Raw genomic sequence first — 23,419 nt, 5'->3', positions numbered from 1 at the left:
ACAGTCACCGGATCGCAGCTTCCTGACCACAACCCCCAGAGTGCAGCCCCAGGTTCGGCAGCCCCTGACCGCAAGCCCCAGGTTCGGCAGTCCACTGACCGCAAGCCCCAGGTTCGGCAGTCCACTGACCGCAAGCCCCAGGTTCGGCAGTCCACTGACCGCAAGCCCCAGGTTCAGCAGCCCACTGACCGCAAGCCCCAGGTTCGGCAGCCCCCTGACCGCAAGCCCCAGGTTCGGCAGCCCCCTGACTGCAAGCCCCAGGTTCGGCAGCCCCCTGACCGCAAGCCCCAGGTTCGGCAGCCCACTGACCGCAAGCCCCAGGTTCGGCAGCCCACTGACCGCAAGCCCCAGGTTTGGCAGTCCACTGACCGCAAGCCCCCTGTTTGGAAGTCCCCTGACCGCAAGCCCCCTGCTTTGCGGCCCTCAGACCGCAAGCCCTGGTAGGCAGCCTCCCGATTCAAGCCCCCGGACAGCAATCCTCGCGAACCGTCCCCGGAGTGCAGCCACAGGACCACAATCTCCGGCCGGCAGCCCCCCGGACAGCAATTCCCCGTCGGCAGTCCCCCGTACAGCAGCCCCCGGACAGTCCCTTTGATCCTTCGCCTCCTCCCGCCCACCCAGGCGCCCACTCCTCCGCCCGCACCGACTTCCCGGACCGTCGCCTCCGCCATCAGGACACTGAAGAAGAAAACAAGAAAGCCGTAAGAAGTTCCTGCTCTCCCTGTGTTGTTGTCAGTGCAGCCCCTCCTCCCGGCACTGGGAGGGGACACAGAGGGGTCAGGGAGATCTGGGAGGCGGGGACAACCCCCCTTTTGGGAAGAAAAAAAAAAGAAAGACAATCACGTGGATGAGATGAAAGGGATGCCGCCTGGCAGAGCAGGGAGAGGGAGCGGAGACAGAGGGTCCTCAGCCTGTAATGGTGCCTGATCGGGAAGCCCCCATGTGACCCCCTCCTCCGGACCCGGCCGCTGCCCTCTGCTCAGCTCTTCCCCGCGGACCGTACTGAACCCCCGGCCCCAGGACAAGTCGGACATTATGTTCCCGTCGGAGCCGATCCCCCATCCTGCGAGATGAAAGAGCCGAGGATCCGGGGGAGCCTGCCCCTGCTCTGGCTGGGGGTCCTGCTGGCTGCGGCCCCCGGGGGGTCCCTGGCCAAGGAGACTGCATTTGTGGAAGTGGTTCTTTTCGAGTCCAGTCCCAATGGAGATTATAAAACCCACACTACTGAGTTACAGGGAAGGTTCACCCGGGCAGGAGCCACGATCAGTGCAGAGGGGGAGATCGTGCAGGTAAGAGGTGGGACCCCTGAGGGCGCCCGTGCCCACCGCTCTGGGTATAATGTATGGGGGGCCTCTGTGCCCACCGCTCTTGGTATAGTGTATGGGGGGCCCCTGTACCCACCGCTCTTGGTATAGTGTATGGGGGGCCCCTGTGCCCACCGCTCTTGGTATAGTGTATGGGGGGGCCCCTGTGCCTACCGCTCTTGGTATAGTGTATGGGGGGGCCCCCTGTGCCCACCGCTCTTGGTATAGTGTATGGGGGGGCCTCTGTGCCCACCACTCTTGGTATGGGGGGGGCCCCTGTGCCCACCGCTCTTGGTATAGTGTATGGGGGGGCCCCTGTGCCCACCGCTCTTGGTATAGTGTATGGGGGGGCCCCTGTGCCCACCGCTCTTGGTATAGTGTATGGGGGGGTGCCTGTGCCCACCGCTCTTGGTATAGTGTATGGGGGCCCCTGTGCCCACCGTTCTGGGTATAGTATATGGTGGGCCTCTGTGCCCACAGTTCTGGGTATAGTGTATGGGTGGGCTCGTTGGACCACTGGTCTGGTTACAGTGTATGGGGGCTCTTGTGCCCGCCTCTCTGGGTATAATGTATGGGGGCTCCCTGTGCCTGCCGCTCTGGTTGCAGTGTATGGGGGCTCCCTGTGCCCGCCGCTCTGGGTATAGTGTATGGGGGGCTCCCTGTGCCTGCCGCTCTGGGTATAGTGTATGGGGGGCTCCCTGTGCCCGCCGCTCTGGGTATAGTGTATGGGGGGCTCCCTGTGCCCGCCGCTCTGGGTATAGTGTATGGGGGGCTCCCTGTGCCTGCCGCTCTGGGTATAGTGTATGGGGGGCTCCCTGTGCCCGCCGCTCTGGGTATAGTGTGTGGGGGGCTCCCTGTGCCCGCCGCTCTGGGTATAGTGTGTGGGGGGCTCCCTGTGCCCGCCGCTCTGGGTATAGTGTGTGGGGGGCTCCCTGTGCCTGCCGCTCTGGGTATAGTGTGTGGGGGGCTCCCTGTGTCCGCCGCTCTGGGTATAGTGTATGGGGGGCTCCCTGTGTCCGCCGCTCTGGGTATAGTGTATGGGGGGCTCCCTGTGTCCGCCGCTCTGGGTATAGTGTATGGGGGGCTCCCTGTGTCCGCCGCTCTGGGTATAGTGTATGGGGGGCTCCCTGTGCCCGCCGCTCTGGGTATAGTGTATGGGGGGCTCCCTGTGCCTGCCGCTCTGGGTATAGTGTATGGGGGCTCATGCCTGTGCCTCCTCTGCACTCCAAAGTTTTCTTCCTTTTGTAGGAGGGGAGTGATTGAAGAAGGGGCCGCTTGTGTAGTGTCTGGTCACAAGATGGCCTCTGAGTGGACTTCATTCACAATAGGGACACTGCTATTGAGTAACTGATCAGAGCTGGCAGGTTCACACTGTTGACCGCACTGGGCACCAAGCTGTGGGCACACTACAAGCCCCAGCATGCCATGGTAGCCATGGCCTGTAAGGGCATGCTGGGAGTTGTAGTGGTGCAGCAGCTGGGCAGCCACAGGTACACCTGTGTGCGGGGGGCCTGAGGGCTGGCCCTGTGTTCCCACAGGATGGACCCATGGTAGTAGTATATATGTGTGCGGGGGGCCTGAGGGCTGGCGCTGTATTCCCATAGGATGGACCCATGGTAGTAGTATATATGTGTGTGGGGTGAGGGCTGGCCCTGTGTTCCCACAGGATGGACCCATGGTAGTAGTATATATGTGTGCGGGGTGAGGGCTGGCCCTGTGTTCCCACAGGATGGACCCATGGTAGTAGTATATATGTGTGTGGGGTGAGGGCTGGCCCTGTGTTCCCACAGGATGGACCCATGGTAGTAGTAGTATATATGTGTGTGTGGGGTGAGGGCTGGCCCTGTGTTCCCACAGGATGGACCCGTGGTAGTAGTATATATGTGTGTGGGGTGAGGGCTGGCCCTGTGTTCCCACAGGATGGACCCATGGTAGTAGTATATATGTGTGTGGGGTGAGGGCTGGCCCTGTGTTCCCACCGGATGGACCCATGGTAGTAGTATATATGTGTGTGGGGTGAGGGCTGGCCCTGTGTTCCCACAGGATGGACCCATGGTAGTAGTATATATGTGTGTGGGGTGAGGGCTGGCCCTGTGTTCCCACAGGATGGACCCATGGTAGTAGTATATATGTGTGTGGGCTGAGGGCTGGCCCTGTGTTCCCACAGGATGGACCCATGGTAGTAGTATATATGTGTGTGGGGTGAGGGCACATACCGCTTTCTTGCATTGTTGGCTGGCGTTTGGGTGTTTTCCTGGAGCAGACAGCAGTTTATTTTTCTCTGTCATTTTTACATTGTAATTCAGGAAAATAGTCTGTCAGATGTGCCATTGACCACATGGCGTACTCGGGGAATGTGTACTCCTCATACGGTATCCTGGGTACAGCAATGCCAATGTATTAGGCCTTGTCTAGACTGTAGGAATCCTAACCATGGCGGGCAGCGCTGTCCTACTTTTGGGGTGAGGACGGTGCCCTCTCCCCAGATCCGGCCTACAGGTGATCACAGTGAGTGCGGGGAAGATCTGCTCTGGGATAAGATGCCACAAACCCTTTTGTTGCAAGATAAAAGTTAGATTGTCAGCAGCGCCTTACAGAAAAGACGCTTAACCCTCTGGGTGCCAAGGGCGACATCTGTACAGTGTGTGTGGAAGGTCAGTAGTGTACTGTATCCAGACCGGCCCACAGGACGCACTGCTCTGTACACCATATATAATGTATTTTTTGAGGCGCTGACTTCGGGTGATTTTCTGGTACAGAATAGAAGGCCTGGATTGTTCTGTGCTTTGCATTTTTCTGCCACGTGCTGTGCAGTGGAAGTGCTTTGATGTTTCAGGCGGTTCCCACATAATTAGACTGCAAGCTCCGCAGCTCAGAGGCTGTCACATTGGGGTAAATGCAGTTTAATTGCAATTGCCATAGAAATGTATGTTTTATGTGTCTTAATTTCTTCATTTTTTACAATTATCTATAAAAAAAGCAAACAAAATATGGTATAGTTTATTGTGCCCTCACTGAAATGTAAGCGCACAGTCCTGACACTACTTCTATACGTCGGATAGTATTCCTGGTAGTTTTCAAGCATTGTAATCTAACATGGTGAACGGAGCTGCACGATAATCTGCCGCTATTAATGTTATCAGTAATGTATTAGGACGAGCAAACAGTTTACACTGTGTTCCTGTATGTAGAGGGGCTGCTAATAAAGGCTTTGGCTTTACCCAGAAAGAAACGAGATTGGATGATGAAACTTTACATTTATTCCATATACTCTCCACTGATGTCAACACACTTCTTACATCGGTATTCCAAGTTCTGTAAACCTAGCAGAAAGGATTTCGGTTGTGCCTCAAACCAGGCATCCATACCAGCCATGACCTCAGAAATGGTGTGAAACTTGGTACCCTTGAGGTGTTTCTTCAGGTTTGGAAACAGATGATAGTCGGAGGGAGCTAGATCTGGTGAATAAGGTGGGTGGTCAACCAGCTGGAAGCCCAGCTCTCCAGTTTATCCGTGGTCGCTTGTGCAGTGTGAGGGGAGGTGTTGTCTTGCAGGAACAAGATTCCTTTGGACAGCTTGTTGCACCTTTTGGCCTTCAGAGCTGCCTTCAATTGGTCCAAAAGTTTGATTTAATACCTTGCATTGATGGTGGAACCCTTTTGAAGGTAGTCCACTAGCAGCACACCTTCCTTATCCCAGAAGACAGATGCCATCACCTTTTAGTGGCTGATTTTTGCACCCTGAACTTCTTTGGATGAGGAGAACCACTGTGCCTCCACTCTTTTAACTGCTTCTTGTTTTCAAGGTCATACAAATAAATCCAGGTCTCATCCATAGTGACCAGTCAATCCAGGTAGTCTGGAAATGCTGACAAATGGACCGGGAGGTTTTCACACGCATGCTTCTCTGTTCTGTTCTCAAACATTTGGGGACCCATTTTGCAGATAGCGTCCTCATATCCAAATGTTCATGGATAATGACACAACCACGTTCACGGGAAATCCCTGTGATGTCTACTATTGCTTTAGCTGAAATTCATCGATTCTCCAGTATGAAGTTGTGCACAGCATCAACGATCTCCGGAACAACCATTCTCGGTCGTCCAGGACGTTCCTCATCATTGGTGCTGAAGTGGCCCGTTTTAAATTTGGCAACCCAATTCTTAACTGTGGAATATGAAGGGCATTAATCCCCCAATGTCTGCGACACATCACCATGAATATCCTTCGCAGGCTTTCCTTGCAGAAACAAGAATTTTATCACTCCTCTGCTCTCAGTTGCTGTGAATATTGCATTAGACTCCGCCATTTTGTTTTCCCGCGTGCGTAGAACACGGTTGCCATAAGCAACAAACAAAATTTTGAAAACGTATATTAGACACATAAGGCTATCATGTGATGTGATATTCATTACCATAGAAACAAAAAAAGATCACAAAGACTTATCAGCAGCCCCTTGTATATATCACTTTCATTAGATCTGTCCCTGGGAAAGTTGGGTGACAATGTGGCTGCCACTACCGCTTCAGTAAAGGCTTGCAACCCAGATGGCGTAATATTAAATGTACTTGTTTGGAAACTTAACTGAAGTGTGTGTGTGTGTGGTTTTTTTCTGAAACCGTTTTTCTCTGAAAAACTTGTCAGATATTTTTTTTTTTTTTTTTTTTTTGTCACCAGGAAAAAATTGTGGGACCAATAACTATCATAAAACTGTATATAGTCTCAGTTTTGATGCAATTTTAACCAGAAAGTTTAAGCCTCCTATAATCAACACTGCTAGGCCCTGTTCACCCATGGAAATGTGCACATGATCCGTGAACCTGGCTTACCAAAGTAAGGCCGCGCTCACATCAGCAGTGGTTTGCTGCAAGGCCGGATCCGTCAGGAATGCGTTTCAGCTCCATTCATCTCCTATGGAATCCCGGCAACATGTGGTAACGTGCATGTGACCGCATCTTGCTGCGATTCCATAGGAAATGAATGGAGTTGAAACGCATTCCTGACGGATTCAGTTTTGCAGCAAAATACCGCTGATGTGAGCGTGGCCTAAGGCCCTGTGCGCACAGTGCCGTTTTTGCTGCAGTTTGAGGTCATAAACTGCATGCATTTCCTTCCCCAGCAAAGTCTGAGAATACAGAAAGGCTGTGCACACGTTGCTTTTTTTTTTTTTTACCTGCAGTTTTGGTTGCAAAAAAAAGAAGCAGCATGTCACTACTTTTTGTGTTTTTTTCCATTAGTGTGAAAAAAAAACAACGTATGGGTAAAAACGCACCCAAACATATCAAACATGTGTTTTGATGAGCTTTTCTGCAGAGGGTGCGTTTTTCGCTGAAGAAACAAAACTGCAGTGTGCACACACAGCCTAAGACACTTCAGGACTCTCCAGCGTCATCCCCCCCCCCCTTTTTTTTTTTTTTTTTTTTTCTTTCTTCCAAACTGCACTTCTTTTGACTACTTTACGTGTTTGGGAACATGAAGCAGATAATTGAGGCCTAAAAGTCAGAACGTATGCACAGCCGGTCATTTTTACATTTACAGGTTTCCATATTTTTTTTTTTTTTTTTTTTTTTTTTTTTTTTTTTGTGGAGCGCATCCACCTGATAACATTGTCTTGTAGACATTCGCTATTGGTTTTCAATTTTTCCAGGGTTAGACCAGAGCCGCACACCTGTGATACACAGACCGTGCATGGATCTCAATGTCCAGCCCAACCGGTGGAGCTCCTAACCTGAGTTTACGGCCTTTTCTATGGCTATAAGGCCCGTTTCACACGTCAGTGAAAAACAGACGTTTTTCACTGGCGTGTAAAACACGCACATGTCCCTGCGTGTGCCGAAAATCACGGCACACGTGGGTTGTCTAAGTGCAATCCGAGCTCCGTTTTCCGTGGCCCGTGATTGCACTTAGAGATTCACTCACCTGCGCCCGCTCCCGCTCTCCATGGTGCTGAATCCTTCCGCGGTGCAGCATCCGGCCGGCGGTGACCCCTGCAGGAGCTGCTTCCGGGTCGGCTGTGTCGCGCATAATGAATATGCGCGACAGTAATCAGCCGGCTTAGAAGCAGCAGGGAGGACGGGCTGCAGAGGACATCGCTGGAGCCGGGTGAGTTAAAATGTTTATTATTTTAAAAGCACGTTTTTTTCTGGCACGTGTTTCACGGACCACACCACTGCGTGGTCCGTGGAACATCAGTGATGCCAGAAAAAAATGGACATGTCTCCGTGCGGTAATCACGCACACGCGGGTACGCCGCACGGAGACACGTGCAATGAAAAATCACTGACGTGTGAGCAGACCCATTCATTATAATGGGTCTGCGTATGTCAGTGATTCTGGTACGTTTAAAAAAAGCACAAACGTCCCAGAATCACTGACGTGTGAAAGGGGCCTAAGGCAGTTAGCTCCGGTCAGGAGAGCTGCCGATCTGATGATGTTCACCTGTGAATTTGGTCTTTACATTGTCTTGTGGACAATAAAAGGAAGGTCCTCACCAAAATTCTTTTAGGCTATGTGAGCACGCTGCGGATTTATCGTGGATTTGCTGCAGAAAATATGTCTAACATGCTGCAGTCATTCCCAGTAAAACCCATGGGTATAAAAAAAAAAAATGCGGTGCGCACAGTTTTTTTTTTTTTTTTACTTGCGCATTTACCTGCAGAATTTCCGCTGCGGAATTAATGTGCATGTCACCTCTTTTCTGTCGGTACCGGAGGTTTTTGCCATAGATAATGGTAAAAAACCGCAGGGACCAACCCGCGGCAAAACACAGGTGCGGTTTTACAGTGGTTTTTGCCGCAGCTGCGGTATTCTGCCAGAGGGTGCGGATTTTTTTTTTTTTTTTTTTTTTTTTTAGAAAAGTCCATTTTCTAGTGCGCACATAGCCTAAAATTGCAATCCAGATGGAGACCTGACAGATCTGATTGTAGGTCAAAATAAGAGATTTGATTGAAATTGGATCAGTCATGTCTCGGTTCTTGGAGGTGTCTGATGGTTCCCAAAAAGCAGAAATTCCAGGAAAGAATGGTTGTTGAATTTTAGTGTCTGGTTTGAGCGCTCGCTATACTTGTCTAGCAGTGGTTGTCGCCTCTCCCCACACGTGCATGCTCCTCTGAACTGAGCAGGCATGTATATGGAGAGAAGAAGAGTAATCCTCAGACAAACAAGCGTTTGATGACTATCTAATGTGTACGGCCTCCTTTTGAAAAAACAACATAATTTTATCTTTTATTATTTCATTCCAATTCTTTAGAAAGGAAACAGCGCAATAAGGTCTCATCTGGTATAAAATGGAATAGAAACGGTATATGATCATCTTGGAGCTAAAATAACTATCATGTAAAGGATCAATGAGCGTCGATAGAAAGTGGTAAAGGAATGGATGTGGCTTATTTGAGGTTCAGTCCATGCGGTATTGATAAAAGCAATGGGTTATTGATCGATGCGTTTCGAAGTCTCCGACTTCTTCCTCAGCATCACAGCCACATTCCCATTCTTTACCGAGTTTTTTAGAATATAACGATGAATTGATTTTATTAAAGCCGTCTCTTCTGTGGGATGAAATAAATCCTGTTACCAGGGCATAGTGTCTTGCAGGCATGAGTCCAGGCTTCCATGCTCCTCCTATGCTGTGTATCCATCTTTTGCACTCTTCTATGGCCTTCCAGGCTGGTAAAGTCGTGTTGGCGCCCTCCAGATGTGTACAATCGGCGTCCAGTGTCCTGCAGCTGGAGGGGAACGCTGGGAACGCCAGTAGTAATGCCGCATCTGTGGAGGATGAGCTGTCAGTAGGGTGAGAGCATGATCTGATTACTTCCCAGGTTTGCTGCAAGTGCGAGAACGTATTGTTGCGCACACAGTGGAGGGATCTGCTTTGTGTTAGAGATTCTTCCTGTAACTGATACCTACATCCTTCCTTGTCCTGATCATTAGCCTGTGAAATCAGACACTCGCACTGTGCGCTTGATAACGTAGCTTTTGCTGGCCAGATTTCATCAGGTTTATTTTCTGTGACCTAGTTATTTGCAGGTGTGAACTTATCGGTAAAATATTCTGTCACAGATACTTGCACCACGTATCTGGATTTTACTGATGTGTGGCATATTTGATATGTAGAGCTGAATGTAATGGTGGCCAGTAAGGTAGCGCATGTTACTTGTGTGCAAGTGTAGATCTGAAGCATCTAATACTGTACTACAGAAATGGGACAAATACTTTGATTTTAAGTGGGTGTGGGGCCGGGACAATGAGAAAGTATTTTTAGCTTGAGATTAACCTGATCGGAATGATTAATACTATGGGAGAGGTGTCCATTATTTAAAGGGAACCTGTCAGGTGCAATTTGCACCCAGAATTGGGTTCATATTGCTAAACCCTGCCTAACCGTCCCTGTATCTAGTAGCATAGATAAAGAGATCTTTAGAAAGAGAGTATTTCTAAAGATTCTTTATAATATGCTAATAAGGCCAGGGACTAGTCGCAAGGGTGTTAGTTCCCTTGGCTAGTTGGCCCACAGGGGGTATGCAGCGGCATGGTCGCTCTCACCTCTGCTTCCGCCGCTGGTTTCCGGCTCGATGTGTACGATCAGAATATCCCTGGATTTCCAGTCATGTGCACTACACCAATTTGAAGCTGGGACGCGTACACCTGGCTTCATAGTGCACATGACTGGAAGTCCGGACTTCTGATCATGAGCCCTGAGCCGAAATCCAGCGTCTGGTGCGGTGAGATCGACCATACCTCTGACACTGCGCATTCATTAGCATGTATGTACGCCCACAGGGGCGTGTTTACATGCTAAGGGGGCTGACTAGCCAAGAGAACCAACGCCCTTGTGACTAGTCACTGGCCTCATTAGCATACGATAAAAGATCTTTAGAAAAAGTATTTCTAAAGATCTCTCTATCTATGCTACTAGATGCAGGGATGGTTAGACAGGGATTAGCAATATACACTTAGGTGCAATATTCACCCAGAACCACGAGCAGTTCTGACAGGTTCCCTTTTAAGGGTAACTATTGTACGCTATAGATCTCAAACTGATCAGGTATTTCTCCAAATAAATATATATATATATATATATATATATATATATATATATATATATATATATATATATATATATATATATATATATATATATATATATATATATATATATATATATATATATATATATATTATAATAAAAAGCTAATTATTACACTGAATAAAGATATAAACACACAACACTTTCTTGTTTTTGCTCCCAGTTTTCAGCTGAACTCAAAGATCTAAGACTTTTTTTCAAATATTGTTCACAAATTTGTCTAAATCTGTGATAATGAGCACTTCTCCATCCACCTCACACGTGTGGCATATCAAGATGCTGATTAGACAGCAGGATTATTGCACAGGTGTGCCTTAGGGTATCGTCTCACTAAACGACGTATCAGCAATTCCAACCACGATACGACCTGGTCAGGATCGCTGGTATGTCGCTACATGGTCGCTAGTGAGCTGTCAAACAGGCAGATCTTCCCAATGATCAGCGACCAGCCACCAGCATCTCGTGTAACAATGCTGTGCTTTGTAACCAGGGTAAATATCTGGTAACTAAGCAAAGCGCTTTGCTTGGTTACCCGATATTTACCCTGGTTACCAGCGTACACCGCTTACAGGCTGCCGGTGCTGGCTCCCTGTATACGTAGCTAGGGTAAATATTGGGTTACTAAGCAAAGCACTTTGCTTGGTTACCTGATATTTACCCTGGTTACCAGCGTACACCGCTTACAGGCTGCCGGTGCTGGCTCCCTGTATACGTAGCTAGGGTAAATATTGGGTTACTAAGCAAAGCACTTTTCTTAGTTACCTGATATTTACCCTGGTTACCAGCGTACGCTGCTTACAGAGTCAGTGCTCGTTGGTCTCCCGCCGTCAAACACGCCGATGTGTGCTGCACAGCAGGAGAGACCAATGAGAAAAAATGAACCAGAACAGTGTGTAACGATCAGTGATTTCACAGCAGGGGCCAGGTCGCTGCGTAGTGTCACACACAGCGAGATCGCTGATGAGGTCACTGGTACGTCACAAAACCTGTGACTCAGCAGCGATCACGCTATGTGAGAAGTACCCCTTAGGCTGGCCACAATAAAAGGTCACTCTGAAATGTGCAGTTCTATCACACCGCACAATGCCTCCACGCTCACACACTGGTCTGAGACTGGCAATGGTTGAATGATACTTTCACAGTTTTTTCATTCATATTTTGCTCTTACTTTTCTAATAATAAAGTTGGCCTTTAAAGAACATAAGTGCATATTCCAGCATGAGGGAATGGCATGATCATTTCTTCTGGAAAGTTTCTTGTGATCTCCCAATCTCTATCTGCTCATGGCCCATAGTTACTGGCAATCACCCGCTCTCGGAACAGGAGTCATGTGGAAAGGAAATGGTTCTCCTACGGAAGCCACTGAAGCAGCGTTCACATCAGCGGTATTGTGCCGCAAAGTGGAATCCGGCACAAATGCGTTTCAGTTCCATTAATTTCCAATAGAATTGCGGCAAGATGCAGTCACATGTGGTTGCTGCGTCATACACAACCGCATGTGACCACATCTTGCCGCGATTCCATTGGAAATGAATGGAACTGAACCGCATTTGTGCCAGATTCCACTTTGCGGCAAAATACCGCTGATGTGAGCGCCGCCTTACTGATTGAAATAAGCCGTTGGATGATCACCAAGATGGCGAGAACCATCTCAAGGCAACAATGATGCTTCTGATCTGTTAGAAAGGAAACTGCTCAACAACAGGGGTGAGAAGGCTTTAAAACCACAGATCATTAGTTTTGAAAAACTATTTTGCCACCAGAATTACCTTCTCATTTTTGGCCATCTTGGTATGAAATGTATTTCTTTCTTCCCTAATTTTGTCCTCACTAATCCCTAGTAAACATATTGTCTGCAGACCAGATGCATCCTTCTCTTTTGTGTGGAAAATAATACGCACTTATGTGAAAGGGAAACTCGCTCTGAGTTTGGGTAACGCGTGTTTATTGCAGTAAATAAGTGACGAATCCGTTACCGTCCTGTATTATTCACCTAACGCTGCGATCACTCCCTAATCAGAGCTCATTCTAAGGAGGGTTAAGAAGGGAAACCTTGCTTTATGCCACCTGGAAGGACATATGGTTTATGTTCATATGTTTATGCTGATTGCCATTCTATCAGGGAAGCAAACCTCCTGAAGCCATTAATAATACAAGAATCTGAGCAATGCTCCCTTACCCTGAGGTTGACAATTTTCTAAGAAGCAGAAGGATTTTTTTATTGTTTTTTTTCTTAAGTGATTCTAGAGTCTTTTACTGAACTGTTTGTCTGCATTGTCCTGCCATGTTTTTTTTTTTTTTTTTTTTTTGCCTTTTGGTATTGGTTATCAATAGTTTTGGGCTGTTTTCTGTTGTCTTCCATTAATGTTATCGGCAGGCAGTTTAATAAAGTCCTATTGGATGGCAGCCAGGTGTAATTTGGTGAGTTGACTCTGAGGTGTAGATCCTTACTCGTACACCATTTTGCTCTTGGTTATGTGTGCATATTCATTGTGGGTGAAAGACATTGATCAAATCCAGTGCATGGAGGGTATAACCGTGTGATGCAGATGCTCTTTTGGGTCACATTGACATGTTGAGTATTTGAGTTTTTACCGCCAGTATTTGTAAGCCAAAACCAGGAGTGGGACAGTCTGTTATGGGTGAGAGACAGTCATTTGGTTTCTGGCTATAGAAGGTCACAGCGTTTGGCTGCACAGAATTTTCCCTGACTTTCTATTGTTCCTGCTGTCACTATTCATTGGTATGGGTAGCTTTTCTGCTGGATTCTTCTCTCCCCTTTTGGACCCAGCAGGAGCTCGCCTTCCACCCAGCTACTGATCATCAGCATTATCTTTCTGCTTAAATACCCCTTCCTTCCTTGGACTGGTGATATTTTCAGTTCATTCAAGCCTTGGCTGCAAGCATGTGGTTTGTACTCCTCTGTAGGATCGTTGGTGATAACTTTGCTGAACTTCTACTTTTGCTATCTGTAGATAAGTAGTTCATACATTTTCCCCCTGTGTGTCCTCCTTGTGTCGTCTATAGTGTGTAGTGGGGTTAATGAAGAGCTCATACCATCAGTTCCCTATATAGGGCCCAGCACTAGGAATACCTAGGGTCAGGTATCCAGCTCGGCACATATGGGCGGAATTATCTAGAGTGGTGAGGGACCCCAGGGACCAGCAGTAGGTTTGGTAAGAGGTCACCATCTTCCCTCTCCCTAAACACAGGGTTTCCCTTCCGCCGTTCACTTGGTACTTCCCCATACCTAGCATGACACAATCAGAGGGAAAGTAGAATAGAAACACGTGTGCACTTTACCCCCCCACACTCCTGGTTTTGGCTTCCAAATACTGAGCTAAAAACCTCACCAAATACTCAACGTGTGCACAAGGCCTAGAGTTGTTTTTGGGCAGACTCGTGAGCGTCCACTTGGCGTGTTTTGGGTGATCTGGCCACGGTGACCGGTCCACATTCTTTACACTCACCACCGCCTCAGACACCTTTTACCATGTGTGTTTCCTATGCTTTCTGCCAACTGTTTGCTCTCTTAACTCTAATCTTGACTGAGCTCTTATTAATACAAAATTAGCAACTTAAACAAGCCATTTAAAACTGTTTTATCCTGCCGAGCCGAGAGATAATGTCAAGAGTTGGCAAAATGAAGCAGTATTTTATACTCTGCGGGGCTTTCGTCACTTATCTAAACTCTCTTTCAAGTCCTTCAGCTATTTCTTTTCTTTTTCTTTTTTTTTTTTTCTTCAGTTGACAACTGTAATGTACAGAAAATTGACTGAGATTAGAATGTAATATATTTACTTTTAAGGAACTAGATTGTGGTCTCTGAGATTTCAACTCCAATTGAGAAATGTAGATGGTCATGAGAAAGTATCTTTTGGATAATAATTTGCGAAGGAAACAATACCAGAGACATTTTCCATGTTTTTACCTGCAATTACTGCATACCTGTAGAATTATTGTGCCTTGGATATTGCATTGTATGGAGGTTTTGTATGCATGATGGGATGGATGCGGTTGAAAGCGGGGCATGCTGTCCCATCGAGATCACCATTGCAATAAAACACCGTAGGACCAAGTATTCTGCATATTGTGTCTAGACTTGATCGATTGCTTTCATCTTTTGCACCTTTTTGCACCTCCATTGACTATTGGTTTGCTTTTATCCACTTTTTGCACCTCCATTGACTATTGGTTATCAGTGACACGATGTTTCTTTTATTGGAATTCTTTAACCTTGCTTCCATATGGCTGACTACAATACATTTGTTTGATGATTTTGCACTGATTTGTACTTATCCCCATCATTTGTTATTGTTGATACAGCTTTATTCTAGAAGGGTTTGTTGTGTAAAGGTGTCTAGACTAGAATAGAGCACTTCTAGGCATAAAGTGTGCTAAGGTGACCGGTTATCATAGTAAGCTGTCATATACATCACTCACTACATGTACAGTCATGGCCAAAAGTTTTGAGAATGACACCAAAATTATATTTTCACATAATGTGTTGCCCTCTGGTTTTTAGTTGTGTTTGTCTGATGTTTACATCACATACAGAAATATAATTGCAATCATATTATGAGTACCAAAAGATTATATTGACAGTTAGAATGAGTTAATGCAGCAAGTCAATATTTACAGTGTTTACCCTTCTTCTTCAGGACCTCTGCAATTCTCCCTGGCATGCTCTCAATCAACTTCTGGATCAATTCCTGACTGATAGCTGTCCATTCTTGCATAAGCAATGCTTGCATTTTGCCAGAATTTGTTGTTTTTTGTTTGTCCACCTGTCTCTTGATGATTGCCTACAAGTTCTCAATGGGATTAAGATCTGGGGTGTTTCCAGGCCATGGACCCAAAATCTCTGTTTTGTTCCATGAGCCATTTACTGATCACCTTTTGCTTTATGGCAAGGTGCTCCATCATGCTGGAAAATGCATTGTTGGGCGCCAAACTGCTCTAGGACAGTTGGGAGAAGTTGCTCTTGAAGGACATTCTGGTACCATTCTTTATTCATGGCTGTGTTTTTAGGCAAGACTGTGAGTGAGCCGATTCCCTTGGCTGAGAAGCAACCCCACATGTTATGATCCGGAACCATGGAAGATCACCACAAATCATTGGCAAAAAGGTGACAAGAGCATTGGCAACTAATCAGGCCGGCATCCTCTTACTAACCAACACAACTAGAAGTAGCCGAGGGGTGAACTAACATCCTGTGCACCGCGAACCCAGCCGGAGAACTAACTATTCTAAAGGTAGGAAAGATGAATAACTCTCTGCCTGAGAAAATAGACAAGAATAGCAAGCCCCCCACATTCAAAGACTGCGGTGATATAGGAAAAACACAATACACAGGTAGATGACAGGATTAGCAAAAGGTGAGGCCCCCGCTGACTAAAATAGGAAAGGACAGGAAAGGGACTGATGGTAGCCAGAGAAAAACCCTGCAAAATACCAAATTCCTGATAGTACAAAAAGGCCCTCAGATCGCTCGAACTGAACTCCGTCCTATACCAGGTGCCCTTGTCATACCAATGAACAGAAAACAAGAATTATAACAAATTCAACAAGTCATAAACACATGGACCCAAAGGAGCTATACTCCACACTGCAGGGAGTTCCTCAACAATCCACTGAGGGGGAAAATCCCTGGAAGGAAATAAACTGAAACCAACCACAACAAATGACAAACCCAGATAAGCAAAAGAACCAGGCAATAAATAAAGAGCAAGAACTTATCTGGAGTGGATGTGATGTAGAGCAGGATTAAGCAGGCTAGAGATACCAAGAACAACTGACATCCGGCAACAGCCTGCAATCAGACCAGGACTTAAATAAGCAGAGAGTTAGAAAAGGAAACACCCACTGCACAACACACCTGGTCTCTGTCCAAACCCTTCCTGGCCACCAGAGGGAGCCTCCCAGCAGCCAAGACATAACTAACATTCACAACACCCACACATGAATCGTTTCAGGATGCTTAACAGTTGGCATGAGACAAGACTGGTGGTAGCGCTCACCTCTTCTTCTCCTAATAAGCTGTTTTCCACATATCCCAAACAATCGAAAAGGGGATTCATCTGAGAAAATGACTTTACCCCAGTCCTCAGCAGTCCACTCCCTGTACCTTTTGCAGAATATCAGTCGGTCCCTGATGTTTTCTCTGGAGAGAAGTGGCTTCTTTGCTGCCCTCCTTGAAACCAGGCCTTGCTCAAGCAGTCTCCGCCTCACAGTGCGTGCAGAAGAGCTCACACCAGCCTGCTGCCATTGCTGAGCTAGCTCGGCACTGCTGGTAGTCCGATCCCACAGCTGAAACCGTTTTAAGATACGGTCCTGGCGTTTGCTGGTCCTTCTTGTGCGCCCTGGAGCCTTTTTGGCAACAATGGAAGTTCTCTCCTTGAAGTTCTTGATGATGCGATAGATTGTTGACTGAGGTGCAATCTTTGTAGCTGCGATACTCTTCCCTGTTAGGCCATTTTTGTGCAGAGCAATGATGGCTGCACGTGTTTCTTTCGAGATAACCATGGTTAACTGAAGAGAAACAATGATACCAAGCACCAGCCTCCTTTTAAAGTGTAATCATGACTGATTGATCGCCAGCCCTGTCCTCATCAACAAACAATGTTAGCTGCTCCTTTTAAGGCAGGAATGCAATGATGTTGAAATGTGTTTTGGGGGTTAAAGTTCATTTTCTTAGCCAATATTGACTTTGCAAGTAATTGCTGTTAAGCTTATCACTCTTTATGACATTCTGGAGTATATGCAAATTGCCATTAGAAAAACTTAAGCAGTAGACTTTGTAAATATTAATATTTGTAGCATTCTCAAAACTTTTGGCCATGACTGTTTTGAATGCTTTATAGTTGTCCATCAGCTCAGAAGAAGTCACAAGAAAACAAAGGGTTGTCATATCGTGTTTCCCTGAAAATAAGACTGGGTTCTATATTTTTTACTCCAAAATAAGCGCCATGGCTTATTTGGGGAATATCATATATTTTGTATTGCTGTCAGTGATTGGGTCACCTGTTACTTAAAAATGAATATTCTCCACTGTCCCTGCCCATAATCCTGCCCACCCCTCTGTCGGCATCAGTGATTGGACTGTGTTAATTGCAAAAGAACATTCACCCCTTTCCACTGCCCATAAATCAGCCCACTCTTCTGCCAGCGTCAGTGATTGGAACTTGTCTTAATGAAAAAATGAATATTCAACCCCTTCCCTCGCCCACCTTTTTGCATCGGCATCAGTGATTCACTAACAGCTGTATTACTGCTCAAGCATCGCATTGCATCACAATGGTGGTTCTTCTGACCAGACCATGCCAGCATCTATTTCTATGTAACGGTCGCACTCAAGTGAGGAGAACCAGCGACCAGTGCATTACGCTGGGATCCTCTGGCAGTAGAAAGTTTGACTGAATCACTAATGCCGGCACAGAGGGTTGGGCAGGGAAGGGGGGGAATATTTAATAATAATAATAATAATAATAATAATAATAATATATATATAATTTCACACTCCAATCACTCATGCCGGCAGAAGCGTGGATGGGATTAACGGCAACATTGAGCAGCCGGGATGTGACAGACTTCAGGGTTTACAGCAACACAATGGGGCAACGTACACCAATAAAAGTTACATATCCTGAAATGGCTGCCTAAGTATGATGGTCTGCAACGAAGTCTTATTTATGGAGTAGGGCCTTATATTTTAAGCATACTCCAATACTAAAAAAAAAATCCTCCTAGGGCTTATTTTCATTGTAGGTCTTATTTTGGAGGAAATGCAGTAGTTCCATACAAAGCTATTTATATGCATATTAAAATTTGGTCAAACCACCAAATTGTATTCATTTGCTTTCGAAGTACATCCAATAAAAGCCTGATTGCATCCAAGCCAAGACATTTATTATTAATTATTAAAGTGGAAGTGGTGCTCACGCAAGTCCCATAGCTTTTTCGAGTAGCATTAGCTCTTTGTATTTGCTGTTTTATTTATGAAACCTCTTGGTTGAACTCGCATGTCGAGCTGTAATTACCTTATGGTTGACATGTACTGTAGGGTGGAAAGTACTCACAGTATTGTATGGATTATAATTTCACATAAACGCGATTTATTAACTAGGGAAGGTGTCCATCAGCTACAAGACACTGTGACCACCTTGAGTCAGGATGGCCACTAAGACCAGTTTTCCCAATCTTTCTCTAAGAGTAGCGCAAGCACTCTTCATTTATAGGTTTTATTATAAAATTGATTGCAGTTAAGCTTTCCTCAGAGGAACCAATTACAGAATTATATTCCACTGGGTTTCTGCTTTTTCCATACAAACGCAGATAACAAACATAAGTGCCTAAGGGAGAAGTTTTGTGGTATTGCAATCTGGTAACACATCATCACACATGGTATCTATCTTTGTATTTTTAAGGGACATCTTGGAGACCTCTGATCTTCATATCATTGCTTCTTAACCTGGTCATAGATGTCAGATGGTTCTCAGCCAATTGTTCATTCGGCTGGAAGCTATCTTTCCAAAGTTCTACTTTAAAGCAACGCTCCAGCTCCACTGGGGTGGTGCTTCTAATCTAAGGTCCTTGATCCTAGTTTTGTACTCTCTTTATGCCGTCTTCACCTGATGTCAATGCCGCTCCGATTCTGCGGCATAATCTTGTGACTGCAATTTTTGACTGCCAGAAGTCAGAGGTAACTGTCTCCACCGCTCATAATGAGGCTCCTAAGTTGTTCCTTCTGGATTAATCACAACCGGCTGAAAACCATCTGAAGCAGCGCTGATAAAGGTGAAGATGGTGGCGGCTGAGTATAAGACTAGGGGCTAAGCTCAAATTGGCCTCATGCCCATCTTTTTCATTTTTTTCAGAGTGCCATCAATAAGTTCCACAGCATTAATGGACAAATCAAGAGGAACCATTATGTAGGTTCTACAGTTTTATGGTAGCAAGGCTGGAGGTTTAGCAGGCCATACAACATAGGCGTGTGATGGCATGAAGGGCGCAAAGCAGCTCCAGAAAGTAGATTCCATTTTTATTTTCTTTTTGTGTGTAATCTTTATTTTAATGACATGTTCATGACACAGCAGAATATAGGACAAATTATTATTAGAAATATCTACCATATGTCATAAATACACAGAAATTCCCATAGCCTAAGAAGAAAATAGATATAATTTCCCCAACTGCAATTTTCAGCTTTTTGTAGGCCATTTGCTAAATTACTAATATCATATGGTATAATTGATATAATTTTCTTAATTTCTCCATGAAATGTAATTCACCTTAATTTTAAATAAGTGCTGTGATTATGTGCATGCGAGTGTTTGAAACGCAAGCGATCTACAACCGAAAGTGAATTGGAAGGCAGTCATGGCACATTATAGGTAATTGTTTAGTGGTCAATCTTTCTGTACATGGTGATATGTCTTCATGTGTGAGGTATGTAGTCAGTGCCAAAAAAGTCTTACTGACATGAGCGGTAAGAAAAAAACAAGTCTTGGAGATGGGGTTTCCTTTACTCCTATGTTATGTTTGGCAACAAATACACTGTAACCACTCAGAACCATAATGAGTGAATATAGTCTTTGATGAAAGCCAGTTAAAGGGAACCAATAACCAGGATTTTCATATATAACCTAAAGCCAGTGCTATACTGGCACTATCGGGTGATTCTATACATACCATTAGGTGTCAGCTCGGATGTTTAGGTTTTGAAATCCAAGAAAGTAATTTTATACACTTTATCAGCTTCTTTGAGTGACAGCAGCCGAGGATCAGATAATAGCTGGGGGGAAGTCTTCATAGTTATCCCCTCCCCCTGTTAGAATTAGCATAAGTATTATACAATCGATTTTTTAATTTTTGACTTGCAGGACCTGTGTGAGGTCATACCCATGTGACCAGAAGGGCCTCAGCCAACAGGAAAATGTTACTTCCTGGTATCAGCTTTGTTGGCTAATTTGTATAGTGGGGTCCCACGTTTCCCCCAAATGAAAGACTTCAGGAGAAAGAAGAATGAGGCATGTTGGATTTCCTCAAGCCCAAACCTTTTTTCTTTACCCTTTTGAAAATGAGATGTTTGGCCGAGTGCATGTTTATGGTCAAGTTGGTAGGAATAGCGGCTGGATGAACGTTAGGCCAACGGCTATCAAACGTATATAGCAGCTTTTAGCGATGTTCCTAGAATCACAGATTATCTTCTAGCCAAATACAATCTTGTAAATATCTTCCCTATTCTCAAACTTTGAGACCCTTATTTTTAACTGGACAGCATGAACATTTGGGGCACTCTCCATGCTGGATCTTATGGCAGTGTTTGACCACCTCTCCATCCTCTGCCACCTCCGGAAACCCTCACCATGACTGACGGACCGTGAGCAGGAGTTTGTCAGTTTACCAGGATATCCCAAAGCACTACTAGCTTACCCATATATCATATGTTTTCTTGGGCTATTGCTGGAGCAGTGATATAGAAGGATGGATTACCTGATACATCGTGTAGAGCGCGAGGCACACAATAACTCAGTATAAACATGTGTGATTGCTCCTACATTAAAATGGTCCATGGATCCTCCTACTGTTGGTCCTAATAGGGATCGGACACTTGTCACTTTTCCTCTGGATAGAGTTGTGATTTTTGGGAACGCCTCTTTTGGTGTCGTCCTACCTGGAAATGAAAAGTATAGTAACTTCTAAAGTTCTAAAGCCATAGGTCTCATTCTACATGAAAGGTCTTCTAAAAAGTTCCATTTGCTTGGCCAAAAGATCTAAATGCTTTAGGATATGGAGTGTGGTCCACCCTAATGAAGTGAACACATATATATAGTATTGCAACATTTTATTTTTTGATTATTGTACATAGCAATTTTCCCTAGACTTAGACCACATTTTGTCAAAGCATGTGTTTAAATAAACAGTGTTTTCTATTTGCAGGAGTTAAAATGGGACTTAAATACAGCTTGTAGATTTTTGGATTGGTAGGAGGAGAACAGTTCTTTTTAGCCAGACAGTGTTTTCCACCTCTTCGGCGTCTGGTTTCCTTGGTTGTATGTGACTTGCCAGACTTTTAAGTTCATCGCCACCCAAACGCATATTTGGCCATATATTAATGTGTCATGAGCAGCATCCAGTTTTTTTTAAATGTAGTTTGTTTTAGAGGTTTTTACAGTATCTTTGTTCCCTGCGGTGGCCATTTCTGCAAAAGTGACAAACTGAAGTCCAATCATATTGGTTGTCACTTTCTTGAATGGAAACCTCATGAGTCAGTTTCTTTTTATAATTATAAATTCTTATTCAACAGTATTAATTAGCATGAATATTTGCAACTTATTAAAGTATATGTAATGAGACTTTCTCACTGCTTGCAACACCCTATATTCTTCTAGCTATTTAGATCCTAAGGCCTAAGACACACTGCATGAAAATCGGTGCGAGTGGAGTGCGATAAAAAATGGCATTCCACTCTGACCAATATTAGCCTGTGTGCCAGCACCCATGAGCAATTATTTTCTCAGCCCTAATCGGAACGAGAAAACAATTGCAGCATGCGGCGATTGTAATGCGATCCTGTTTCCTCTCGCACCCATTGAAGTCTATGGAGCGAGAGAAAAATTGCACTGCACTCGCGGTACACTGGTGTACCGCGAGTGCAGGGCTAGAATCGTGATAGCCGGCTATAGAGGAGAGAGGGAGATAAATCCCTCTCCTCTGCAGCACCGGCCCGCCCCTTCTCAGAGCCGGCCCATTCCCCGCAGCTGAGGTCCGATCTCATGATCGGATCTCAGTCGCAGGGACACTCGCATGACACTTGGCACTGCTGTACTGCCAGCGTGAGCAGAGTGTCATGCAAGGGGATTGCAGTAATCCCCGTGTGGCCCCGGCCTTATATACCAAATGGGATGTTGAAGGTTCGTTTACACTGCATGATGACATTCGCAACAAGGTTTCCTGGTGGGCAGTCGTTATGATAGCCGGCTTCCACAGGCCGACCCTGCCTCTGATGTGCCCTGCAAAATCTGTAATGTAGATCATTCAGTGCACATGGGCTGCCCATGATCTCGGCTGCATAGCTCTTGCATAGAGGATGATGAGCTGTTGAAAGCCATGATGGTTTGTGCAGCAGAATGTTCATTCATCGAGTGATTATCGTGAGCAAGTGTGTCTAGGAATGCTTGTTCATAATAATCATACAGTATACCTTTGAAGAAGACCAGCACCAGGATTTTCATATATAAACTAAAGCCAGTGCTATACTGGGGCTATCATGCTGATTCTATACATACTTTTTACTTGTGAGATCGGATGTACAGTTTCTGAACTATAGGCAAGTAAAGTCGGTGAAATTCATGGTTACTTGATTGATAGGTGCTGCAGACGGCCTAATAGGTGGGTCAGGTTTGGTACATATTCCCGCCCCTGTCTCTGTTATTCCAGGGGGAGGATGGAAGGAACAAGCACAGGGAGGAAGACTAGCAACCAGACAGGGATGGGAATATCTAGCAAACCCAACCCACCTATTAGATACTCTGCGGCACCTATCAATCAAGTAACAGTCACAAACTTGCCTGTATTTCATCTCACAAGTAAAGGTATGTATCCGCATGATAGCCCCAGTATAGCACTGGCTTTACTTTATATATGAAAATCCTGGTGGTTGGTCCTCTTTAAAGGGAACCTGTCATGAGAAATGTCCCCTAAAACCTCACAGATTCCCCCTCTGCAGCTCCTGGGCTGCATTCTATAAAGGTCCCTGTTATGATTGTGGCCACTTTCTGACCGAAAAAAAGTGTTTATAAAGTTGTACCTTTTTTGCTTCTGATTCTGTAAATCCGACACGGGGGCGGGCAGCCTGATGGCCGTTAGTCTGCCCCCTGGTCCTGTATGCCGCCCCCATCGCTGATTACAATAATGCTGGACGCCGCCCCCTGCTACATCCATCGCCGCGCATGCCCAGTGCCCATCTCTCGGGGATGAGCACTGTGCCTAGCGTCACCGCTGGTGACGTGCACGCAGGGTTAAGATTA

At 45.7% G+C, this 23,419-nt stretch overlaps 1 protein-coding gene across 1 annotated transcript in view; it reads left to right on the top strand.

The window, feature by feature from the left end:
• The first annotated feature begins 785 nt into the window (after positions 1 to 785).
• ZNRF3 (zinc and ring finger 3) overlaps positions 786 to 23,419 on the top strand; it is a 213,860-nt gene continuing 191,226 nt past the window's right edge. Inside the window, 1 exon segment of the mRNA XM_075341857.1 lies at positions 786 to 1,289. Within this exon segment, the coding sequence (XP_075197972.1) occupies positions 1,071 to 1,289 (219 nt within the window). The 5' untranslated portion in view covers positions 786 to 1,070.

This window comes from Anomaloglossus baeobatrachus, chromosome 1 (assembly GCF_048569485.1).
Source record: "Anomaloglossus baeobatrachus isolate aAnoBae1 chromosome 1, aAnoBae1.hap1, whole genome shotgun sequence".
Lineage (NCBI taxonomy): Eukaryota > Metazoa > Chordata > Amphibia > Anura > Aromobatidae > Anomaloglossus > Anomaloglossus baeobatrachus.
Note: the sequence above shows the minus strand (reverse complement) of the source record. Positions and strands in the feature narration are given on the sequence as shown.